The sequence below is a fragment of the Protomyctophum parallelum genome, assembly GCF_964188405.1.
Source record: "Protomyctophum parallelum genome assembly, chromosome: 21".
Lineage (NCBI taxonomy): Eukaryota > Metazoa > Chordata > Actinopteri > Myctophiformes > Myctophidae > Protomyctophum > Protomyctophum parallelum.
Genome location: NC_139713.1, coordinates 28669442 through 28692815, shown reverse-complemented (window position 1 = coordinate 28692815; position 23374 = coordinate 28669442). Strand labels below are relative to the sequence as shown.

Genomic DNA, 23374 nt, shown 5'->3' with positions numbered 1-23374 from the left:
TAAACTAAAAGAATAAAAGGCATTTTTATCGTTCGGTTCGTTTCTTCGACATATTCGACTAGACTGAGAACGGGAAGGTTGCATATCGAATATGAACATTATGATATGATTTATGATACCGCGGATTACCGGTTATGATAACATGACAATTAACAAGCATTTCATATCTGCGTAGACAATGGACAGTTAATGCAACAACTTACAGATTCTTTTTTAAATCACAGTCAACAACCTGGGCATCATGGAAGCAGACGATGTGCTACTCAAAAATACGCGGCCACCTTGTGGAAGTTGTGGTACTTCGGCTGAATCGGCTCGGCCTAGGGGCTCGGCTGCCTCGAACAAGGCGGTGTAAAGAAGGAACGGTCAGATTCAGAATCAGAAACGACGGATGCAATGCAATAATAATGTATTTTATTTTCCTGAACCGATTAATTGACAAATATCGCAATGAGTCAGCAGTTTTTTTTTCATACTCATACACCATCATACATAACTAACACATCTCAGCGATACATTCCGGCGGCTTGTTCCTGCCAGTCCAGACAGAAATGTTCTGTTAAAAAGTAATATTTTAATTCTTAGCAAAACCTGCTGATACCCTGCACTGTTGCACAATTTGGCAGTAGAGCCAAATATCCGGGATGTAGGCTATACAGCACTGTATACAATTAATTGATTTAGCGATTATCATTATTATTATGTTTTAATTTTATTATAAAAAATCTCCTCTCCTCCTGCACTGACAGGAAACAGTGATAGCATTATGACAGTAATGTCAAATTATAAAGCATATTCAACTTAAATCTATACCAGACAGAACTGTAGGCACTTGCTTGATTATAATAATTAATGTGAATGAACAATATTACTGCCAAATGCAGTTAATGCACGTTGTGTTTTGAAAGCTGCATGGGGTTTCCCCACACTGTGTCCATATAAGGGCATCTATGTCACTAATCACTATATGACACTGCCCTGAATGGGAGACCTTCAAGAACATATAGGGCAGCTGGTTCGAATCCCGTCTGTCGTATACGAAGCCGAAAACAGTACTTGCGCTCTGCTCGCAAGTAAAAAATCACACCCGTGTGAACTGAGTGGTGCCGGTCTTCCCTTAAGCCAATTTGATATATTATTATATAAAATATACTAGAATGTACTTTGCAATTTGTAACATGTACCTCAGTACTTTGGCACGGCAACTTTCACTGAGTAATATTTGACCAGGAATGTGATTGAATTATTTGTCCAACGCTGGAATTTAGGCATGTATGCATGGCAACAGTTTGTGTTGTTATACTTGTTTTGACATCAGGCCAGAGCTCTCTGGTCATAAAGGAGTAGGTAACTTAAAACATCCATTTGGATATGATGCCAGGTTGGATCACTACCAGATGGTGTGTGCTGGTTTTACTTCTCCTTTCGGGTGTCGCTGGAGGAGGACGCATCGAAACAACAACATCGAGTGACTGCATTTGTGGGAGCCATGTGCATGGTATGCGGCTGGAGAGAAGCGACAAACCCGCCACTACCACTGATGATGGCGTCATCAGGGTGACTGAGGGGAGTACTGTTCAGCTCCGGTTCTACGGGTTGCAGTTTAACTCTTTAACAGGGACGGGAATACGCTTCACGGAATGCACAGAGAATGATGAGGATGGGGTTAGCGATAACGTACACACAGTGAATGGGACTTGTGTCGATTTCACTAAAGATATCAGCATCGGAAACGTAATGGAGGTCAGTGGTGCAGGAACAACAGGAGTTATTAGTATACAAATTAAACCGCTTCGCAAGAATGAGTTTGAGAAGGAATATGCACTGTGCACCAGTGTAGATGGGAGCAGGTGGGTGCTTATGGGAGAGAGTCATGGCAGGATCCTGGTTGTCGAAGAGAAGCATTCTCTTCTTCCCCTGTGGATGCTGATAATCAGCATCCCCTGCTTGTTTGTACTGTCCGCTATGTTTAGTGGGTTGAACCTGGGGCTTATGGCATTGGATCCAATAGGGATCAGCATTGTAAAGAAATGTGGAACAGATAAAGAGAAGAAATATGCTGGAGAAATTGAGCCGATCCGCAAAGAAGGGAACCGCTTGCTCTGTTCCCTCCTTTTAGGCAATGTCTTAGTGAACACAACACTTACCATTATGCTTGACAGTATTATAGGCTCTGGGGTGGGTACAGTGGTCGCCTCCACCATTGGCATTGTTGTCCTTGGTGAGATTGCACCCCAATCAATATGCTCTCGCCACGGACTGGCTGTGGGAGCCAAAACAATGCCATTAACTAGATGTGTTATGTTTCTGACTTTCCCTGTGTCGTACCCTCTCGGCAAGCTCCTGGATGTCTTACTGGGACAAGAGATTGGTACTGTCTACACTAGGGAGAAGATTGTAGGAATGCTTAAAGTGACTGAGCGCTATAATGGACTTGTCAATGAGGAGATGAAGATGATGATTGGAGCCCTTGAGTTCAGGACCAAAACTGTAGAGGATGTCATGACGGCTTTGCCTGATTGCTTTATGATTCGAGTGGATGCACTACTAGATTTCAAAACCATCTCAGAGATCACAGAGAGTGGATACACACGCATCCCAGTGTTTGAGGGTGAACGGACCAACATTGTCAATATTCTATATGTGAAAGATCTGGCGTTTGTTGACCCTGATGACAAAGCCCCTTTGAAGACAATCATAAATACGTTTGAGCATACCCTACAATTTGTCTTCCATGACACAAAGCTCGATGCTATGCTGGAGGAGTTCAAGAAAGGAAAATCCCACTTGGCCATTGTCCAGAAGGTAAACAATGAGCGGGAGGGGGATCCCTTCTACGAAATGGTGGGATTGGTCACTTTAGAGGACATCATTGAGGAGATCATTAAGTCAGAAATCTTGGATGAATCTGACCTTTACACGGACAACAGCAACAGGAAAAGGGTGAACCTCAACCGGCATAAGCGTGACATCTCTGCCTTCAAACAAGACAGTGATAGCCAAGTGAACATTTCTCCACAGCTGATGCTAGCAGCACAATGGTTCCTGGCAAATGCGGTGAGCTTGTTCAGCCCTTCCCAGATCACTGAGAAGGTATTGGTGAAGATCCTGCAATACCTGCAAGTTATCCAGGAGATCAAATTCGATGGAGAAGATCCACCACCACGGCACGTTATCTACCAACGTGGTAAACCTGCAGACTACTTTATACTAATTTTGCAGGGCCAAGTGGAGGTGGAGATAGGCAAAGAAAACAAGAAGTTTGTAACTGGTCCATTCTCCTACTATGGAGAAATGGCTCTTAACTTGCCCTCAGTCGAATCCCATTCTCCTGATACTCCGGAAAGCAGCTCCGTCTACGGTAGCAATACACCAATCCCAGGACCCCCCTTACAATACACAGCGGATTTCTGCATGCGTGCTCTCACAGATCTGCAGTTTGTTAAGATCACTCGTGCCCAGTACCAGAACGGCCTTCTGGCATCCAGGGCGTCTCCGTCACCCGCGGCCACCCCATCTGCAAGTTGTCCCCAGTCCCTCCAACAGCCTACACCTCCGCCCACCACAACCCCTTTAGAGGTATGCATCAACATGCCCAACAGCTCTGATCACCCAGAAGAGATTAGACAGGAGGCTGGAGGCGAGTATGAGCTCACAGAGGTATGATCTCTCCTTCGTGGACAGAGCAAGTGAGTACAGCAACGACAATCGGTCGTGACTAATACCCAATGTCAGCGTGTAGAGCACACTCCTACATAATGCCATCCAGAGCAACGGGAGTGACAACATCAGCACCGACACTCGTGTTATAAATGTTTATAATCATGTGCGACAACTTATAACAAGGTTTATAACAGCACTTTAAAATTATATTATAAGTTATAATACTTCGTGAACCATGTTACAAGTTGTTATGCATAATTCAAGTGTTAATGCCTTATAAGTGCATTATAATGTTGGTCTATCATAAATGTTTCAAATTATATTATAAGTTATAATACTTCGTGAACCATGTTACAAGTTGTTAAGTGCATTATAATGTTGGTCTATCATAAATGTATCATCATGGGGCGCCCACAGGCCTAGTGGTCCAGGCGCATGCCACATGACATATAGGCTCCGGCCTGACAGCTTATCACGTGTTCGAGTCCCGTTCATGACGACCTTTGCTGCATGTCTCTTGCCCTTCTCTCTCTCTCCCTCTTTCCTGTCCGTCTTCACTGTAACTATCAAGAAAGGCAAAAAAAAGAAATAATATATATATAACCGACCTTAATATAAGTCTTAATGTTAAGACTCTTAACATTATTACTTGCGCGAGAAGAGCATGCGCAAGTAGTGTTTTCGGCTGCGTATGTCGGTGACACCCTCGGCCAATCAGGACACTGCGTGCGTACACTCGTGACTGGCTCGACCAATCAGGGATTGTGAATTGTCGCTGACACACTCAGCCAATAAGGGATTCTGTATTGTCTTTGGTGGCGTCGTTCGGCCAATCAGGGATTGGCTGATGACGTGATGTTTAAAAGACGTATGTGACTGATGTAATCAATTTAAGTAGTATATATTAACTATATATGTCAGATGTTTCAATAACCTGATTGTTGTCTGCTTAGCGTGGTAGTTGACGGTGAGCCAGGGCGCCAAACAGAAAGGTCAAGAACTGCGGATAGGTTCTGCGCTCTGCTCGTGCACAAGTAGGCCATTCATGGCCAACGTGCAAAGCAAGTGCAAGTTGGCAGCTCGACAGAGTGCATTTCTAGTTTTTCTTAGTGATTATTCTATCGATTAGGTTTTCGATTCTTAGAATAATCGAGAAGCCTTCATATATTAATTTAGTTAGTTATTAGAAGGGGTGGTCCTGGGATTGGTGTTTTGCTACCGTAGACGGAGCTTCTTTCCGGAGTTATTGCCCATTGTATAGATATTTCTGTTCAGATCAATGTAATAACTAATGTCACAGTCTGTAAAAAATACGCTTATCCCCACTTGTCTCATCCATTACAGCCTACATAACCTAGCCTAGTTAACATGAATTTAAGACTAGAAAATGTATAGGCCTATACTATAGGCCTATACATTTTCTAGTCTTAAATAGGCCCTATAGGGTATTAACGTGTTAATTGTGCAGACCATTACAGGTACATATATGGTAGTGCAGGGTTGGGCAACTTTGACGATGGAGAGGGCCACCATATTTCCACACTCACTCCAGCGGGCCACATTGCATATTACTGTCGTAGCAAAATTGCCCATACAAGCTCAAAACGCGTCACATTACGACACGTTTTGAGCTTGTATCAGCTATTTTTGCTACATTTGACTTGAAATCCAGAATACTTTTTGCAGTTTGTGTTTAGTTCAATGTTTGTTTTAAAAACGCCATTGACAATGAAGGGAAAATGTAGGTCCTACGTCATCTCCTAACACAAACATTAAATGCCAATAACAATAAAGAGAATTTAATGTTTGTGTTGGGACCCACATTTTAATTATGGTAATTAGCTGAAATCAATAATATATCAGTATTCTGATATTAAGTGAAGGTGGGGGCCGCATGTGGCCCCCGGGCAGCCAGTTGCCAATGTATGTGGTAGTGGATTCATGCACGTTCACACACAATGATAATTCCCCACCGATTAGTGATTTCTCTGCCATCTAATCCAAAACAGGTGTACGAGTCTATTCATACATCTGATGAAGAACCTACGTACAGAGAAACACAGAACAAAGTGCACACATCAGTGTAGACTAGAGCACTGTTTCCCATGGGTTAAAACAAATCAAGAAAAACAAACAATAAAGCAAAACATTTCTTGAATTAGATTTCTTTATATATATAAATTGGAAAACTAATATTTAAAGAAATATTGAAAATAGCTGATCTACAAGCTCATAACATGGCACGAAGCAGTGGTTTATAGTGTGCAAGGCTGCACAAACTTTGATACATATTATACAGTATATGTATCAAAGTGGCCCCACGTGTGATGATGACGACAACAGCAGCAGAGAGATGGGAAGGAGAGGGAGAGGCAAAAACACAGAGGCAAAAACAGGGACGGACAGACAGACAGACAGACATAACGAGGAACAAAGTGTAGATAACACAACAGGGTGTACATAATAATAGCCCTCGATGATGACTGTGCAAGGTCACAGGTTAATGGTGCTTTTGTTTTGCCAAGTCAAGACAGAGACAAAATAGAAAGAGGACAAAGAAAACAAGCAGGCCTACACTCCAAGAGCCATTTGGCCATTAATAGAAGAATACTGTTATGTATTCAATGTTAAGCTTTTAGATTTATAGCCTTGATCTAATAGCATGCACTGAGTCATTTTGCACGTGAGTGTCAAGTCAACAATTTAATCATATTCATAAGTTAGGTATTCAGGCCCTACATATATGGCCGTTTCTCAATTAACCGAACTTGGGAAGTTCAGACTTGCGTCCCCGGGAGTTCAGACTAGCAAATTGGCCTCGGGAGTCGATACTTCCGTAGACGGGGTTACGCGAGTACGGTGATTCTGAATCTTAATCTCCTGATTGATTGACAGGTGCTCGGCCTTGCAGCACTGTGAGCCAGTCTGTGCGTCTCCTATCCATATAGTAGGACTTTGCATCAACTGTACAGGTATTTGAATATAATCACTCACCTAATCTTGATCCATTGAATACTAGATTAGCATTTTGCAAATAGTACAGCAATACCATTATACAGAATTAAAAGAAAATGAACACAAAAAAGCCTGGAGGACTTGTTAGTGTGGTTGCCCGAATGGGCAACCAGACTCTTGTAACTGTGATACTTTATTCTTTCACTGGAGTAGTCTTTATTTTGACGCTTTATACCTCCCACACTGTACGCTGTACGCACTTGAGCCATATGTCAAATTGACCGGAAAAATCGGGAATCGTGTGCTTGTATTTTGTTAAGAGAAATGTTGTATAGTTTAATTGATATGAATTTATTAGTGAATTAAATTTCCCCATTGACATGAATGGGAAAAGGCAAAAATTCACATAAAAGTATTTGTTCCTCGGAGACTGTAATCACTATAGTTACAAAACTTTTAGGGATAATTCAACATTATCCCTAAAATTATTTAACCCTAAAATTTTATCGGTCGGCCTCATGGTGGCGCTATAACAGCCCACTTTACTTTTTGGCTTATAACTCTTGAACCGTAGGTCGTAAAATCAAAATTATTTTTTCCCTGGATTCCTTGGGTCATGACGCATCTCCCCATATAGGCCACGCCCATTTCCGCCATGATAGATTTTCCGCCATTTTGAATTTTGTCCAAAACACACTTTTTGCTTTTCCTCCTACAGATTTTGTCCAAATCTCACAGAAATCGGCACACGTGATCTCTGGACCCATCCAATTAAAACTGAGCCGCAGAATGCGTATCGTTCGGCCGTAATCGTCTTCCGAAGTTAGTAGGAGGGGCCTATATCACAAAAAATGCCATAAATCACGAACGGAATGTCCAATCCATCCCAAATCAAACCAGCAATTCCATTTTCATCCATAGGGGGCGCCGCAAATGCGAGAAATGTAACCGTTTGTCGCAAAAACATGAATTTCGGGGGTTAAATCCCCTCCGAATGACTTACGCATGATCTAAGGCGTGACTTGAAATTGTAATTGGCTGGCAATACTAGTGGGAGGGGCATATGTAAGCCACTGCGGCAACCACACTCTGCAATTTTTTTAAATTGCGAATTTTCTAGTTGCCATTGTAGTCCTATGTTTAAATTCAGACATTTAAACACAAAGCATGCAGGACAAAATTACATTATAGATAAGTGCTTTTTTTACTTTCTTGTTTACATTAGTTGCCATTGTAGCACTGGAAAGATTGTTCTCTAAATCTTAATCTAAACCATTTCCATGTCTATCATTATTGTCTCCACCAGGTTGAAGGCCTAGGGGGAGAGTATGTTTTGCACTCCGTCCGTGTGTCCTTCCGTGTGTGTGTGTTCTTCCGTCCGTCCGTCCGTGTGTGTGTGTCATTCCGTCCGTCCGTTATCAGCTAATCTCCGGCACCGTTGGCCCGAACTTTGCACACACACTCCCTGGATGCCAACGACGAACCTCTGCCCCAAATATTCCTCAACGGCCTGTTATAGCGCCACCAGGAGGCCACAACCTGACCTGCCCTGGTGGAGACCTGTGCCGATGGGCACTTTATCTAGTTGGTGCTCTTTTCAGATCATTGAATTCACCAAGTTCCTCTGCCATCTGCCACAAATGCGACTCCATGATGTAGAACGACTTGCTTCATCATTTTCACACACACCAGGTTCCAAACAGGAAAAATGCTACAAGTTCTTTATTGAACAGTACCTGTTTGATTATGAAGGTAAAGTGCTTTATAGTCTTTTCTTTTTTAGCTCCATGGAAGCCAAGGTGCTAGGTTATAGGACATTCTGTTGTCTTTATGTTTATCAAAATATTTATGATGAATTATGTAAACAAGTGCTGTTTCTGGTTTTATCCTCTTAGCAGATTTTGTATTGACCTGGCTGTACTTTCCTTTTAAGCTGTACTCATTCTACAAACTGTTAATACCAATTTCAATCTATGTGCCTAGAGGCCGTGACGCATTTGACCACTCCTTGTTCAATATACTCCTTGCAGGAAACGTGTGCATTGCTGTGCAACAGTGTTGTCAAGTATTTTGTTCTTTCCGTCTTTCCGTACTTGTGGTAGTTTTTGTCAGGTTTTCTGTATCATTTAAGTGCCTTAGCATACATACACATTACACAACAACATACAGCATTATTTGGTAGCCATAAGTTAACCTGCCGATAAACCAACGAGTGTTCTTTGCCAGGTAGTGATTTGACTTACTGCTTTGTTCGCCTTTTATATCTGGTTAGGATGCGAGTCACAGTGTTATCGAAGCTGATATGTGGACTTGCTGGAGGATCAGCTTTTCTTGTGACAGTAGCAGACTCCAAAGGCTATCTTGAGAGACTGTGGTCAGGAGATACAAAAGGGGCAGCATTTACTAGTGTCCTGCAAGCTGCTCGGCCACCACAAACGGCAGCGCTTGACCACGTCGTGCCGTCTACTGGAACTGCATGGGACAACAACTGGGACAAGTAAGCCAGATGCAATGAAACCTGACACTTGGTCCAGCGGCAGCGCGTATTTTGAAAGCTCTCTCTAGTTTTAGGCTGTGTTCAGTAATTTTTTTTTTTTCAAAATGTTAAATAGCCGTTGATATTAGCCATTGCTAGAATGTTTTTATTTTATTTTTTATAACAGGGAATAGCCTATAGGGCGCGGAGGGGGAGGAGATGTGAGGTCACAATTAAACGAGGCTAGCTACTCCCCATTTCTCCAGCTCTTTGTCTAAAAATATATTTTCTGGATGATTTGATACCAAACTGAGCAAACTCACCCATCCAGGATACAGAAAGTGAAACAAAAACCCTAATATTTCAATATTAGTTTTTTATTTTAATAAATGATCTTTGTAGGGTCTCACCTGATTGTATAGAATTTAGAAAATATATTTTCTGTTTAATAAAGATAATTGATGTTACTGATAGTGATACACACTATAGTATAGCCTTAGATGGTCATCGGTCATAATAATGTCAGACTGTCCTATATAATTAGGCCTACTAGTAACAAATCACTACACGGATTCGACAATGGAATGGTTGAACTTTGCTTTGGGTACCTCTGTGATCAAGACTTGAAACAAATGTAATGTGTGTGTGTGTGTGTGTGTGTGTGTGTGTGTGTGTGTGTGTGTGTGTGTGTGTGTGTGGGGGGGGGGGGGGGTCACATTTTACAATTCTTAAATTAAATTGCCAATCGACAGTCGCAACGCATTTGCAACACAACCTGTGTGAGTTTGTAGATAGCCCTATTTTCTATATTTGTTGTACAAAGAAGTAGAGGGTTTCAGTGGTACTGGTACCGTTAATGAAACAAAAGTTATTAGTCTCATTTAATGGTCACTTAACCCCTGTCCCCTGTGTGACAGACGAGATCCACTCACAGTGCTGAATGGGAAGAAGAAGATACCCCATGAAAGTACAGCAGAAGAAGAACTGGAGAACTGCAAGGCTAAAGCTACCCGTCACATCCTCTTAATAAGACACTCCCAGTACAATCTCAGTGGGACAGTGGACAAAGAAAGAATTCTTACTCCTCTTGGTATGTCCTGTAGGCTCCCTGTATGTTTCCCTGGAACTGGACAATAAAGGCAAGCACCTGATTAATGACTTGATTAATGCAATAAACCATTATTGAATTTATTTACAGGCAGGGAGCAGGCAGAACTCACTGGTCAGCGATTGGCTGCACTGGGACTGAAGTATAACATCCTTGTTCACTCCACTATGACGCGTGCCACTGAGACCTCCTCTATCATCGGCATGTACCTACCAGGTCAGCATTCAAAAGGGGCGACCGTAATCACACTTAACTCTGTAATTGTGTTGCTCAAATTAGGCATTATTAGGCATTATTTCCACAATTGTAACCGCTTGAACCCTAGCATCCCTATTCTGGGGGAACGTTTGCCTCCCAAAAATCGCAGATCTATACGCTCACAACATATCGCGTTGCAACGTGTTGTGATCTTAGATAGATTATTTTTGGGAGATTATATTTGGTGTATAGGGAAAAAAGAGCATACCATGAAGTACAGTTGCAGTGCAGTTATCCACTTATGCCCTGTAAATGAAAAACGTTTTATCTCCTGCCTCAGATGTTGAATCTGTGAGCTGTGACCTATTACGAGAGGGTGCACCCATTGAGCCAGTCCCACCCATATCTCGAAAGCCTGACTGTGTGGTGAGAAATTCTTCTGTTTCCTATGTCTGACTTGGTTGTGCATTGTGTCTCGCTGCTCTCGCACCGAAAATATAAAAAATAAAAAGCTCACGAGTCACGACACGTCTCTCTGCGGTGTCGGTTATTTTCGATACGAGACAACAGTCTGCAACCAAGTAAGTATAAATCAGGTAGAACATAGCATAGAAAACACAAACTAAATGCCAACAAAAGTGCTATAACGCTGAACACGATTGCTTTTATCGTTGCAGTACCACGAGGATGGGGCACGAATAGAAGCAGCTTTCCGACGGTACATCCACCGTGCAGATGTCAAGCAAACAGAAGACAGCCATGAAATAATTGTCTGCCATGCAAATGTTATTCGCTACTTCGTGTGCAGGTCAGTGCTTTCTGTCAAGAAGGGGACAGAATGTTGTTTGCCTCTTGGCATGATTTTAGAATGAAATGATAACTTTGGATTTTCCATAGGTTCCCAACATATTTTTTCTTGCATTTCAGGGCTCTGCAGTTCCCCCCTGAGGGCTGGCTTCGATTGTGTCTTAACAATGGCAGTATCACCTGGCTCACCATTAGACCAAGTGGTAGGGTGGGTCTCAGGATGATGGGTGACTCTGGGTTCATGCCTCCTGATAAACTAACCCGTACGTGAAAATATTTTGGCTGTGGTCCGACTGATAGCCCAAAAATTGGATTTGGGCTATCGAGATTGCGATCAGATTTGTTTTTTTACGGCAAAAAACAGGAGCCACATCCCCCTCTAGGATGAATAAAGTACTACCTACCTGATGTGTCTCGGTCTGGACACTCAGATACTGAAGCCCGATATTTTATTGTAGGATGATGTTGCTTGCGACAAATAGCAGCTCTACAAGCTCACAATTCATTGTGACACGTTGAGCTTGTAGATCTGCTATTTACGGTGAGCAACATCTTATATGAAAGAGTATGTAGTAAATTAAGCATTACCCACAGCAACCAATCTAGATAGGTCGGCCATGTCTGAATAGCTACACAAAATTGATCCGATCACTGAAATAACAGTGAAGATACTCTCCTAAAGACCGTATTTGAGAAACAAATTGGATTTGCCTGCAGTTTGAACAAAGCCTTTATGTCACTGTTGACTATCCCCTAAAACAGTGGTTTTCAAACTTGGACTCCCAGGGGTACCCAGATGACGATAAAGTGACAATTTAAGAATTTAAAGACTGTTTTAATACCTCTAAAATACATTGGCCAAATTATATTACCAAAATTGTGAAAATAGCTAATCTACAAGCTCACAACACCTTGATCAACTATTTTCCACGATATTTATCTGTGGAACAGATAAGAGTCAAACAAAATGTAATGTCTCAACTCCTACAATTCCAAGTGCTTGTCAGGTTGGGGGGTCCCCAGTTCAAATATCATTATTTTGGGTGGTTGTGACTTTAAAAGTTTGAGAACCAATGTCTAGAATGTCATGAAAAGCCATATTATTCTTTTGTAATATTGTGTTTGCACTGTTATTTTGAATGCAGTTTTGTATGGATAAGCATTTTGGAATAATATATTTTTGCACAAATCCTGTCATGAGTTAACTTTGTGTCATCTATAGAATCCAGTTTCTCGATCTGTTAATATTTTTCCTAGTTCATTATTTCTAAAGCCCAGTCCACACCAATGATTTGCGATGCAATGCAACCGCTGCAATTCCAGAGAGAATTTGCAGTTATCTGAATTGCCACATTGCAGGTCAGTGCATTTTGTGGATTCTGTTGCAAGGTGCAACCCGTTGCATACTTGCATTGCAAATCATTGATGTGGACTGGGTTTAATACTCAAGATCCAAAATAAATATTTCCATTTAAGTTTGTGATAAATATTCTCATACGTTTCCCATACTAATCAAAAACCTGTTTTATTGTCTGACTTCGTCCAGAATCCATTTGTTTCTTCTTCTTTACATGAATGAAATGTTGTGCATACACAGTGGTGTTCTAAAACATATCATATTCATCTTCTAGTCATATTATTCCTGTCAGAATGGAGATTTGGTGATTTGAATGCGTTGAGACTTGGCTCCCATTATTATATTGTAGTTATTTTGAATTGTTTTCCACTTCTTCGTTTAATGTTGTGCAATTTCACCAATTCATTTTCTTGAAGTATTTGATACATCTGCCTGCAAAACTTGTGATTTAGGTAAAAAAAGACAAATCAAAGGGAGCTGGATATCACCTAATTAATACATGTGAACTACATTTTTCAAATACCTTATTTGCACATGGCTTTATTCAGTCCCATCAGTTTTTTGTTTTTCAGAACCTAACAATTCCATTATGTACTCTCATCTTGAAAACATGAACATTTGGTTCCGAATTCTCTAGGGCTCTATTCTAGGATCCCTTTTTGCTCCTCTTCCGCTCTAAAATAGCCTATCTACAAGCTCACAATGTGTTGCATTGTGTTGCAAGCTTGTAGATCTGTTATTTTCGCTGAGTGTTAGCCCCAGAATAGACGCTAGGGTCTAGTTAAGCCTTCATGGTTGTTATGCTGCACGTTCTCTTCCCGTTTTTGAGGCCCCTCCTATAAACAGCTATAGTGTAGATTATGTTAACGGTTGTTAACACAAACATTGGCCATAAGGGACCACCATTCTTGGTGAAGTAACTACGGTATGTTTCAAGGTTGGTATACAAGGTTTTTTATATTCCATGCACACTGAACAAATAAATGAAAGAATGTGAGGTGCAAATCAGTCATGTTTTATTTATAAAAGCTGCATAGTTGAGAACTCACCAGAACATTCTAAGAGACAAAAAAAACGTACATTATGTCAAAATTATTCTACGTGCAAATATTATGGCTTTTAGAACATTGCAATTAGAAGTGCACAAATATTGCACTGATTACCCAGTAGTGCAAGTATTAACTCAAATAATATCTTAAACCGAACTGTGCAAAAAATAATAGCATAAATGTATTCAATAGTGTAAAATCATTTCAAAATATAGCCACAAATGGTAACGATCAGGGTCAAAGCAGGCGTTTGGATGCTTGTTTCTTACATGAACTTTCATGAATGCGAGCTGAAATTATGAGACGGGAAGGAGGATGGGTGTTTTATACAGTGTGACCTCTGTGCTCATCATGACTTTTTGTATGTGTGTCTATAACACACTGTCAGATTGTCAGACACGAGACAATCCCAGTCAAAGCAATCTTATGAAAAAGAATGCTACTGCAGTAACTGCACACTTTAGCTCTAATTAAAAGATTTAAAGTCTGCGTTTTGGCATTCTTTAGATTTCAGTTGAATTCCCCTGGTTGACGTCTTCTTCACTGAAGTAGCGGCACATAAATCAAATATCCAAAATGTAATTAAACTTTCCCAGTAAAATATTAAATGTCGGCCCAGGCGGTGGCGTAACCGTCTGGGCACCCGACTGGCAATCCAGTCGCAGTGTGCCGCGGGTTCGACTCCCGAGCCCGACACGGCCTTTACTGCATGTCTTCCCCCATCTCTCTCCCGTTTCCTGTCAGCCTACTGTCTGTCCCTTCAAAAAAACTAATAAAAGGCGTAAGCCGAAAAATAATAATAATAATAATTACATGTCTGCACACCACTATCTGTGAGATAATGAGAAGCATACAGTAGTTTCCATGTTGAGTTTTGGCTAAATACAAGTAAATAAGACCTCTGCATTATAGTTTACAGCAGGGAGCGGGAATGATGTGGCAGATGCTTCAACAATGATTGTCAGTCAGTCAGACGGTCAGTAAGACACATTGACATTGAAGCAAAACAAGCTATTAGTTCACTGCTGAGCCCTGCATGGTGAGTTGAGGGATAAAATGCCACTTGGGGAGCTCAGGGATCTTGGATGCCATGGCGAGGTGATCCTCTGAGAAGTGAAATCCTTTTTCTTCATTAGGTTTTTTTGTATGGGACTTTGCCAGCTGAAAGAATAACATCCACAATACACTTGTTATTTACCAATGGTAGAGACAACAATAATAAATAAACTGTTGTTCACATATTTCACAGCAAAAACAACACACCTAAGTCTATGTGTTGATGGATAAGCTTGAACAATCTTCTTCCACTTGATGATGAATGGGTATCTCTTTGCAATAATCTTGACACCCTTAATCGCAGACAATACCTCATTGTCCAACTTCGTGGGGAAATCCCTGCCAGAAGAGATTTATGTCACAAAAATCTGTTAAATTAGGCAGCTTACTGTAGAGCTTTATTATGTAATTAATGTAATTATGATTATTTAATTAAAAAAAAGAATATCCACAAAAATCTCATTCTGGTAACATTAACTCACGAAAACATGAAAGGCTTTCAATTTAAACAAAATGATAGGCTTTATAACAAATGGATGGAGCAAATCGACAGCACAGCACCCTAAGCTAATTTCATCACAATCCAAAAAGGATATCTATGGTACATATGAATCATAAGCCCAAAATAAATAGAGTGGCAAAAGTGAGTTTAACGTTACTTAAAATCAAATAGGACTTTTCTGTTTGGATGTATCGGCGGTCAAGGCCAGAAGGTCGTTTTTTGACACTCAGTAGGCATTCCCGCATAAATCCCGGGTATGATGATGATGACACGTGCCTGCTGTCTATATTGTACATCAAAATAATTACCCTTCAATGAACAGTGTCTGATTTGGGCTAGGTTGTGGTTTGAGAGGTGTGTACTCGCTGCCACTGTCTTCTATAGACTGGCAAGATGAATATGAAGAATCAGAGTTCTTCCTGTCTCTCTCATCCTCTCTGGATTCATCAACACTGTCCTCATCGGCAGTCAGATACTCCTCTGAAGAGGTGCTGGATAGATCCTCCTCTTTCTTCTGTTTTTCCTGGCTCTTCCCCCATGCTGTCCAGAAACTGACACTTGCCAAATCCAGGCCTTCTCTCTCACTCCCAGGAACACAGGTAGCCAGCTGGCCTTCAGCATGACCTGCCTTCTCTTGGTTGTCAAGTGAGTTTGAGCCATCCAGTAAATCAGCTTTCTCAAACTCTTGTAGCAGATTGCGTACTGAAGACACAGAGTCATTTTCTGTTGTGTAAGACGATACGTGTTTCTTTCCAGTTAAAAGATTAACCTCCCCAGTGTTTTGGTGAGAAATACTGTTGTCCTTCTTCTCTAGGTAGTCCTCCAGTCTGTTCAGTCCTTCATCAGCTGATAAATCGACAAAACTGTCCAGGAAGTCCCAGTATTCTGCCCAAGGGTGGCCCAGCTTGTGTGCAATCTCCCTACAAAAAAGGCACACAAATATATACTATGGGTTCTACTAACATAAAGACACTAAGACAGTGGTGGAAAAAGTACTCAAAGTCTTTACTTACGTGAAAGTATCAATATTGCAATATAGAACTATTCTAACTAAGTAAAAGTCCGTAATACAAAATTTACTTGAGTAAAGTATTGGCATCCACAAGCTCACAATTGTGAGCTTGTAGACCGAAATGTATGTTTTGTAATTATAATCTAGATCTACAAAGTAAATTTGCCAAATAAATGTAGTGGAGTACAATATTTGGATCCGAGATATAGTGGAGTAGTAGTAAATGTATTTGAAATTGGGAAATACTCAAGTATATTTGCTGTGTTGCTGTGCACTGAAGACTCACCTTCCCACACACTCCATTCCCCTGTCAGGGTCTGCTTTGAGTATAGTATGGAAATCCTTTGCTGGGTTCTCTGCTGGGTTCCGGTGTGGATTCTTCCACAATTTATAAAACGCCTCTGCCTGAAAAACAGATAAATAGTCAAAGAGCTTAACCACTTGTCTTGTACCCTAGCATCTCTATTCTGTGGGTGGAACATTAGCCAAAAAATAGCAGATTTTTTGAATGAAAATGAAAAAGTTCACAACGAGTGGCAACGTGTCAGAAACCTCTCATGGAGCAGAAGGGAAAAAGACCACTTGATTTAGACTTTCAGTATGAGTACAGGCTCCTTGCCAAAAATATACAAGCTCAGCTTGTAGATCTGCTATTTTTGGTGAATGTTTCCACCAGAATAGGGATGAGGTTCAAGTGGTTACAGGTATATACAATAAATAATCCCAGCAAAAGAGCAGAACATTTTGCACACCTATACTGTAGATCGTCAGAGAGAAGACCATGGATCGACCATCATAGAAGAAAGGACTCCTGCACACACACAGACCTTCATATAACCTGATAAAGGTCTACGTACCAAATTGCAAGTGAAAAAGACATTGTGTGGGAGTCCTTTCTTCTACAGTATAAACAATTAAAAAAAATCTGAGGTTAAACTACCTTTGAAGGAGAAATAGGTCCCACGTATGCTCGCAATGCCAGGATAGGATCGATTGGACTGCCTTCCGATTCATTATCCAGAGGGTGAAAGTCCTCCTTTAGTTGGCTTGATGAACATGGAAATCTAAACACAGGCTGGACACTGTTGTCTGTAGCCCTCAGTAGATGTAGATAGCACCGATCTAAATAGAAAACAGTTGAAATCCCTACTAATTCAGTCATTTGTTTTTACAAACAAAATGGAATGACTCCCAACTCTACCTTACCTTCAAGGTATTCTTTAATTTGTTTCCTTAATATCGATGACGTTTTGTTTTTCCTATCACAAATCACCTGCAATTGCAATAACAGAACTATTCAAGGCTCTGTGTAGTGTGTAGTAAGTAAGCTGTGTATTTTTGTCTTAATGTATATCTCTTGTAACTGTTATAAAGCTTATATTGCTGTAAATGTATAGTCACATTGACGAAATAGTTGTAGGTTATTTGTGATACATACTTACATCACAGGGCATTTGATTGTACTTATTCCTTCGCTGTTTGTCTGTGGTGGGATGGGAACATAGTATGTTGACCACTTCTTCGCTTCCAAATTTGCAGGCAATGTGAAGAGGTGTGTCGTTGTTCTGCAAAATACATAGCAGTAACCATTGATGATTATTATTTTATTTCTCAAAAATGCGGTTCTAGTGTTTCCGTTTCAACACACTAGATCAGGACTTTTGTCACAAATAATCCAACACCCACTCTACAGCACTTTGTTACCTGCCAGTCTGTGCTATACCATCTAAATATGCTTTAAAATAACGGGAGTTCCCCCAATACTCACTGTTCTATCTGGTATATTGAGATACAGGTCTACAATATAGCAAATGCGCTTTTGAAGGACAGTCTCCTTGTCATCAGGATACATGCGTCTCATAAATGCTGGGTTCTCCAGTGTGTCCAAGAGCTCACGGGCAATCCCAGGTTGATTCTCTTTGGCTGCTACGTGTAGGGAATTATAGTGACAACCTGTCTGTACAAGACAAAAATATTGGAAGCATACAATTTCCATGATATAATGGACACAGATTACAGGACCTCAGTAACAATGGTGAGCACAATGATGCATTCATTTATTTCTGAATTTAGGAGATTATTTTCCTAGTGATCAACACATCACCACACAACCTTTGGTGAGGTGAGGTGTTTCTCAAATCAGAGAGACTAGATTATGGAACGCTTTTGTTAACAACTTACATGTACAATTGTAGGGTTGTCTCCAGATCCTATAAGGTAGCGTGGATTATCCCAGACAAGTTTCACAAAGGCTTTCTCGTCACCCTCCTTAACAGCTATTCTTAGCTTGCTTGTAATGTCCTGAATTCGAGGGTTTGGGAATTCATTGGCCTTCTCCAAACTTTTGCATGATGTTCCTAAGGAAATGAATAGATAACATAACAATTTTAATGTATGTAAAGGTCAATAATAAATACTAGTATCTGGGATTTATATAGCACTTTTCATAAGTACTCAAAGACACTTTACATGTGTGGGGGCCAGGGCAGAGAACATTAAAAAAACTTGAGAAAAAATGTGTAACAGTGCACCATACCTGATTCCAGTGTATTCATCCCTTTGGAAAAGGCCTCTGCTTCTTCTCGTGTTGAAAAGGCTTTAAACCTTGCCCCTGGCATTGCTCCCATGACTTTAAGCGCTGTTTTCCTGCCCACATACACATGGACCTTTTCTGAAAAAACAAAACAAAAAAAACATGGCTGTATTGGCGTTTGTCGGTTCCAAGCGATTCAACAAACCCACTGATGCACCCAGACTAATGGCTGTACGCAGGCGAAAGAAACACAATGTACAGACTAGAGGTTGTATTATTTTTGGTTTGCATATTCTACTTATCCTTTGATTAAGTGCATTCATACAAACAGCTTCACAGTTCTTATGCTATGTTCTCATGGCGCTGGTAAAAAATAAATCACACCCGTGTGAACTGAGTGTTGCAACTCCCCCCCCCCCTATCTCTCTCTCTGTTTCTGGCACAACAGCGCCACTTTTGCCCCTACTGGTACTCATAGTAACATAGTCACATACATAGTCAGTTAGTCACATACATGGGTTAACACGAACATTGCTGTTCCTTGGAGTGGTTGCACCACTCAAAAACTTTTGTCCATAATTAAGCCCTGGCCTAGAGAGACATGACCTTAGTGCCAAAACTAATAATGCTAAATAATAACTACAATGATTATAATAATAATCAGAACATACACAAAACAGTTAAATGGCTTCTACAATGGCCATGAACACGTAATATCTACATGGGATAATAAGCGTAACAACATTACAGGATTGCTCTTACCATCTTTTTCTAAAGACTCCTTCTCCCTTTGAGGGCATACACCATAATAGACCACTGTTGATTCTGTTGGCTTTTCCTCTCCCTCTTTACACAAAGCTCTACTGCTATCGCCATCAGCCTCCTCCACTGAGCGATTTAATTTCAGGCTCTGGTCATAAGGCTCCTCTTCACCACTGTCGCATGACACTCCTTTTGAATGTTCATTAGCAAGGCTATTATCATTCTGCATCAGGGCTTGAGCCAACTTCCTCTCATAGGTGGTCCGTGTGGTTAAAGTTATTGGGCCGCATTTCAGTCCTGCTCCAAGCATTGACTCTCGTAACTGGTCTGCAGTCATGGATTGTAGTCTGCCAATGATGGTGTCCATGTTGCTAACAAGGCCTATGGGCGTCTCCGTGGTGGTACCTGTTGATAAGTAATTTCTTAATGTTGTGATTTTATGAATGTTACAGTATTAATAAAATACAAGCATTCCTGGTATGGTTCATCAAGATAAGAATGTTGTGATTGTCTAAGCTTAATTGTCTACCTGTTGAAGCCTATCTTCTATCCGATTCCTAGCATCTCAACATGTGAACATAATATCAAAAGAATAAGAGATACAGGAAATATATAGGAATCTGTATGTATATCTAGTGGTGGCACACACAATTACGTGGGTATGGACAGCACTGACATGTATTTTATTCAATGTCCAACATTACTAAATTACAAAAGAATAATCAATTTGAAATTGGAATAATTACTCTGAACCAACTGATATTTGAGTAGACCATCTGAGTAAAATGATTAGGCTACCGGTATATCTAAAAGAACCAGTCTAGTCTAGCCAACTCCAACCTCAACTAATTAAATCTAGGATTTATAAGAGAATGGATTGCAACCCCAACATTAGCCTGGAATTTTCCATATCTCCCCTTAATAGTAACTAGTAAGTACTGATAAAACATGGTAACGATAAAGTAGTTACTGAGTAAGATATTAAGTAGCCTGGCTACATTACATCCTGGTAAGTGTTACCAGTGCGTAACCAGAACCACTGTTATGACTATTTCACAATCTCAATACTATTAGGTACATAAATAATTGGTTCTCAATGTGCGGTCCGAGGACCCCCAGGGTCAGGGGTTATCCTTGGTGGGGTTCCAAGAGGTTGAACCTCCCCGAAGGTTCAACCTCTTGGAACTTCCCAGCTAAACCAAATGGACCCTACGGGTCTGTACACATTTATTTCACTCACTTTTACAGTAATCATACAGTATCAAATGGGCTTATGGACAGAAATACATATAGGCCTATATCAAACTGGGGGAGGCCGGAGGGGTTAACATTGTTGAGAATCACACAGTTCACACTGCTGTCTAAACTGTGCTTCTGATTATACAGATTATGCCTGTGAATAACTGTATACTACATGCTCCGACAATGCCTTTGCTATAACTGTCTGTGGTTGCCTTTGATACTTGCTAATTCAAGTGGTAAAGACACGTATTATACTCTAGTAGGCTATGGTATAGGCGATTCCTACTTTTAAAATCTGAGTTATTTTGAAATTATTGGATATAGGCCTACAGATATTTTGAGGATATTGATTGTGATTGACTTGACGTCCATTTTCAGAATGTTTCATATTATAATTGTTATTCCAAAATCAAATAGATGGCATACCTATGACAATGGTTATGTCTGACCCGTCTGGGCAATGTGAAATAGGCCAGTCAACTATTTACCTTCAGATTCAGAATAAGCGTTTATATCTTCATCGTCTTTCATCGTCATTCGTACGTATAGCAATATGAAAAAGTACTCACATACGAAAATATGAAGCCCTTTAAGTGCAGAAGCACTTGATTTCACCCTGATTTCTCCTTAGAAGATCCAGTACGTTCTGACCATAGAGGGTTCTAAGCACAACTTTTACAGTAAAAGGCGTGGTCATAGTGTGGTGCGTCACACCAACACTGGACTCGACTAGAAACCTGGTCTGGTGGTCTGTAATTGGTTATCCATATGGCATACTGGGGATACGAAAACTGTCTGTGTGTGTGCTTGCATCGGCTTACATGTATGTGTGCGTTGAGAACACCGGATACAGCTTTTCTTTATGCCAGATATGGGCACTGACTGAGTAATAAATAGAAACCAGCTAGGTTGCTGACCCGGGTTGCCCGGGTTCTGTGACACGAGCTATGGGCAGATTGGACAGGAGTCATGCGGGTGCAATCATAACATGGATACGATTAAAAACAAGGCAGTCAGCCCATTTGAAAATGTGATGTCGTCATCAACAACAGTATTTGTATACACTGACAAAAATAGCCTACCGTACGGTATTTACACTTACTGCTGTTTGGAGCTCATGTGTGCAATTAATGCATGTGCATGGTTTAGCCAGAGGGTGGCAGTGCTGCAACAGCGAGGAAGCATGTAACCCAGTGTGCCATTGATGTAAATTACCTCAACAAGAATTATTAATTCATATTGAACCAAATTGTCAATAGCGTTTTTGTTATTGTCTGTGAATACCGTATGCAGATTAAAGGTGTGATATGATATTTTTGGCTATAACAAAACCTTATAGCTGTAATTATTAAAGCTGTAATCTATAGTTATTCTGATGGTAATTACCATGTTTGTTCAGTAGGCAGTTGGGTCTCTCTTTAGTAAACATAAAATAATACTGTATAGTGTACACTACAGAAATAGACATATAACTCTATGGTGGTAGCCTAACAGATGGGTTTCAAATTGCATCCAATCAGGAGAGAACCCCACAGCTTGTGTTCGAGTTCCAATTTTATTGTTTTATTTTTTTATCACTCCCAGTTTCACTTGTTTATCCTGTTATACTGAAATTGGTATCATATATAGGCTATTAGGGCTGTCAAATGATTACAGGATTATTCTAAATATGGCCAAAATATGTAATTTTTTTCCCTGTATATTGTGGTAATGGAAAGATAGGCCTAGATGACAGAAGGCGGATATATATTTAATATAGCCTACGTATGTGTGTATGTTTTATTCTTCTTTATAACAATCCAGTATGGCAGGATGTGCAGCCTTTTATGGCAATAACCAACTGTTGTGTGTGTGTGTGTGTGTGTGTGTGTGTGTGTGTGTGTGTGTGTGTGTGTGTGTGTGTGTGTGTGTGTGTGTGTGTGTGTGTGTGTGTACAGTGTGTACAGTGTATCAATTATTATATCAAAGACATTTGGCTTGGCAAAGTCCTTATTTTCAAAAAAAAAACAAACATCAGACAGAAGCGAGAGAAGAGAAGCTGCAACTGCAGGCGTAAATAATTATGTTTGGAGTGTTTTCAGTTCTTAACCAAAACAGTCTTGTTGTTACTGATCAACTAATGATCATAATGCACATTCCAGATGGAGTGGGTAACAACCTCAGCCCATAGGGAAAAGTGTTCAGTTAATTTACTGTTCTTTCTTCGCCTTCTGGCACTTAGGTCTTGATGTCCTCATGAAGTTCTTCTAAACTAAACCATTAAAACTTTTTTATTGAAGTTCCACAGTCACAGCCATGTGCTTCACCACATGTGGATTGATTAGTGGTGTGTGTGGTATAGCCAGGCAAAGTGTGCTTCGTATACAGACAGAGAATATGTCCCTCTGGTACAAGATCAAAGTGAATCCCATTTGATCTGTATTAATTAATTAGCGTGCTTTGCTATGCTTTGAGGTATCGCTGTGTGACCACAATCTGTGATAACATAACCAAGAGTCAAGAGAACGTTTCCCTTTATACCTATATTCAGTTTTCAACACTGCATGGTTGGCATGGTAACCTCTGCCATCTGTGTAGCTTTCAAACTGAGGCATGACACTCAGGGGAGCTGTCAATAAATCCTCTAATATTCCTTGTGACAGCAACTCTTATAT

The 23374-nt window shown here is 40.5% G+C and overlaps 3 protein-coding genes across 5 annotated transcripts; 2 read left to right on the top strand and 1 right to left on the bottom strand.

Annotated features, from left to right (window-relative positions):
• Nucleotides 1-1374: 1374 nt before the first annotated feature.
• On the top strand, nt 1375-3666 carry LOC310878935 (metal transporter CNNM4-like; the record flags this gene model as incomplete). The annotated part of the gene is made up of 1 exon (XM_083793351.1): nt 1375-3666. The coding sequence occupies one exon, from the start codon at nt 1375-1377 to the stop codon at nt 3664-3666; it is 2292 nt and encodes a 763-aa protein (XP_083649477.1).
• A 5050-nt stretch (nt 3667-8716) lies between these two features.
• Nucleotides 8717-13086, top strand: LOC310879352 (serine/threonine-protein phosphatase PGAM5, mitochondrial-like). The gene is made up of 6 exons (XM_083793967.1): nt 8717-9115; nt 10012-10184; nt 10293-10418; nt 10741-10826; nt 11078-11208; nt 11328-13086. The coding sequence occupies exons 1-6, from the start codon at nt 8892-8894 to the stop codon at nt 11476-11478; spliced, it is 891 nt and encodes a 296-aa protein (XP_083650093.1). The 5' UTR covers nt 8717-8891; the 3' UTR covers nt 11479-13086.
• Nucleotides 13087-13563: 477 nt separating this feature from the next.
• On the bottom strand, nt 13564-21393 carry LOC310879344 (ankyrin repeat and LEM domain-containing protein 2-like). Of its 3 annotated transcripts, XM_083793950.1 has the most exons (14): nt 21290-21384; nt 20126-20181; nt 20008-20035; nt 19479-19883; nt 18720-18854; nt 18365-18540; nt 17952-18140; nt 17626-17748; nt 17390-17456; nt 17124-17305; nt 16470-16588; nt 15480-16091; nt 14877-15008; nt 13564-14774 (listed from the first exon to the last, which is right to left on the bottom strand). In XM_083793950.1, exons 4-14 carry the CDS (start codon nt 19843-19845, stop codon nt 14633-14635), a joined length of 2244 nt encoding a protein of 747 aa, XP_083650076.1. In that variant the 5' UTR covers nt 19846-19883; nt 20008-20035; nt 20126-20181; nt 21290-21384; the 3' UTR covers nt 13564-14632. The 3 variants fall into 3 exon arrangements, with proteins under 3 accessions (XP_083650076.1, XP_083650075.1, XP_083650077.1); XM_083793949.1 differs by lacking the exons at nt 20008-20035; nt 20126-20181 and having other exon boundaries at nt 21290-21393; XM_083793951.1 differs by lacking the exons at nt 20008-20035; nt 20126-20181 and having other exon boundaries at nt 21294-21388.
• Between the last annotated feature and the right edge of the window lie 1981 nt (nt 21394-23374).

Coding starts and splice junctions, on each gene's coding strand:
- LOC310879352 (XM_083793967.1), top strand. CDS start 8,892: ATGCGAGTCACAGTGTTATCGAAGCTGATATGTGGACTTGCTGGAGGA. Junction 10,185..10,292: donor AAGAATTCTTACTCCTCTTG/GTATGTCCTGTA, acceptor ATTTATTTACAG/GCAGGGAGCAGGCAGAACTC. Junction 10,827..11,077: donor CTCGAAAGCCTGACTGTGTG/GTGAGAAATTCT, acceptor TTATCGTTGCAG/TACCACGAGGATGGGGCACG.
- LOC310879344 (XM_083793949.1), bottom strand. CDS start 19,845: ATGGACACCATCATTGGCAGACTACAATCCATGACTGCAGACCAGTTA. Junction 18,541..18,719: donor GATGAATACACTGGAATCAG/GTATGGTGCACT, acceptor TCATTTCCTTAG/GAACATCATGCAAAAGTTTG. Junction 18,141..18,364: donor ACAACCCTACAATTGTACAT/GTAAGTTGTTAA, acceptor TGTCTTGTACAG/ACAGGTTGTCACTATAATTC.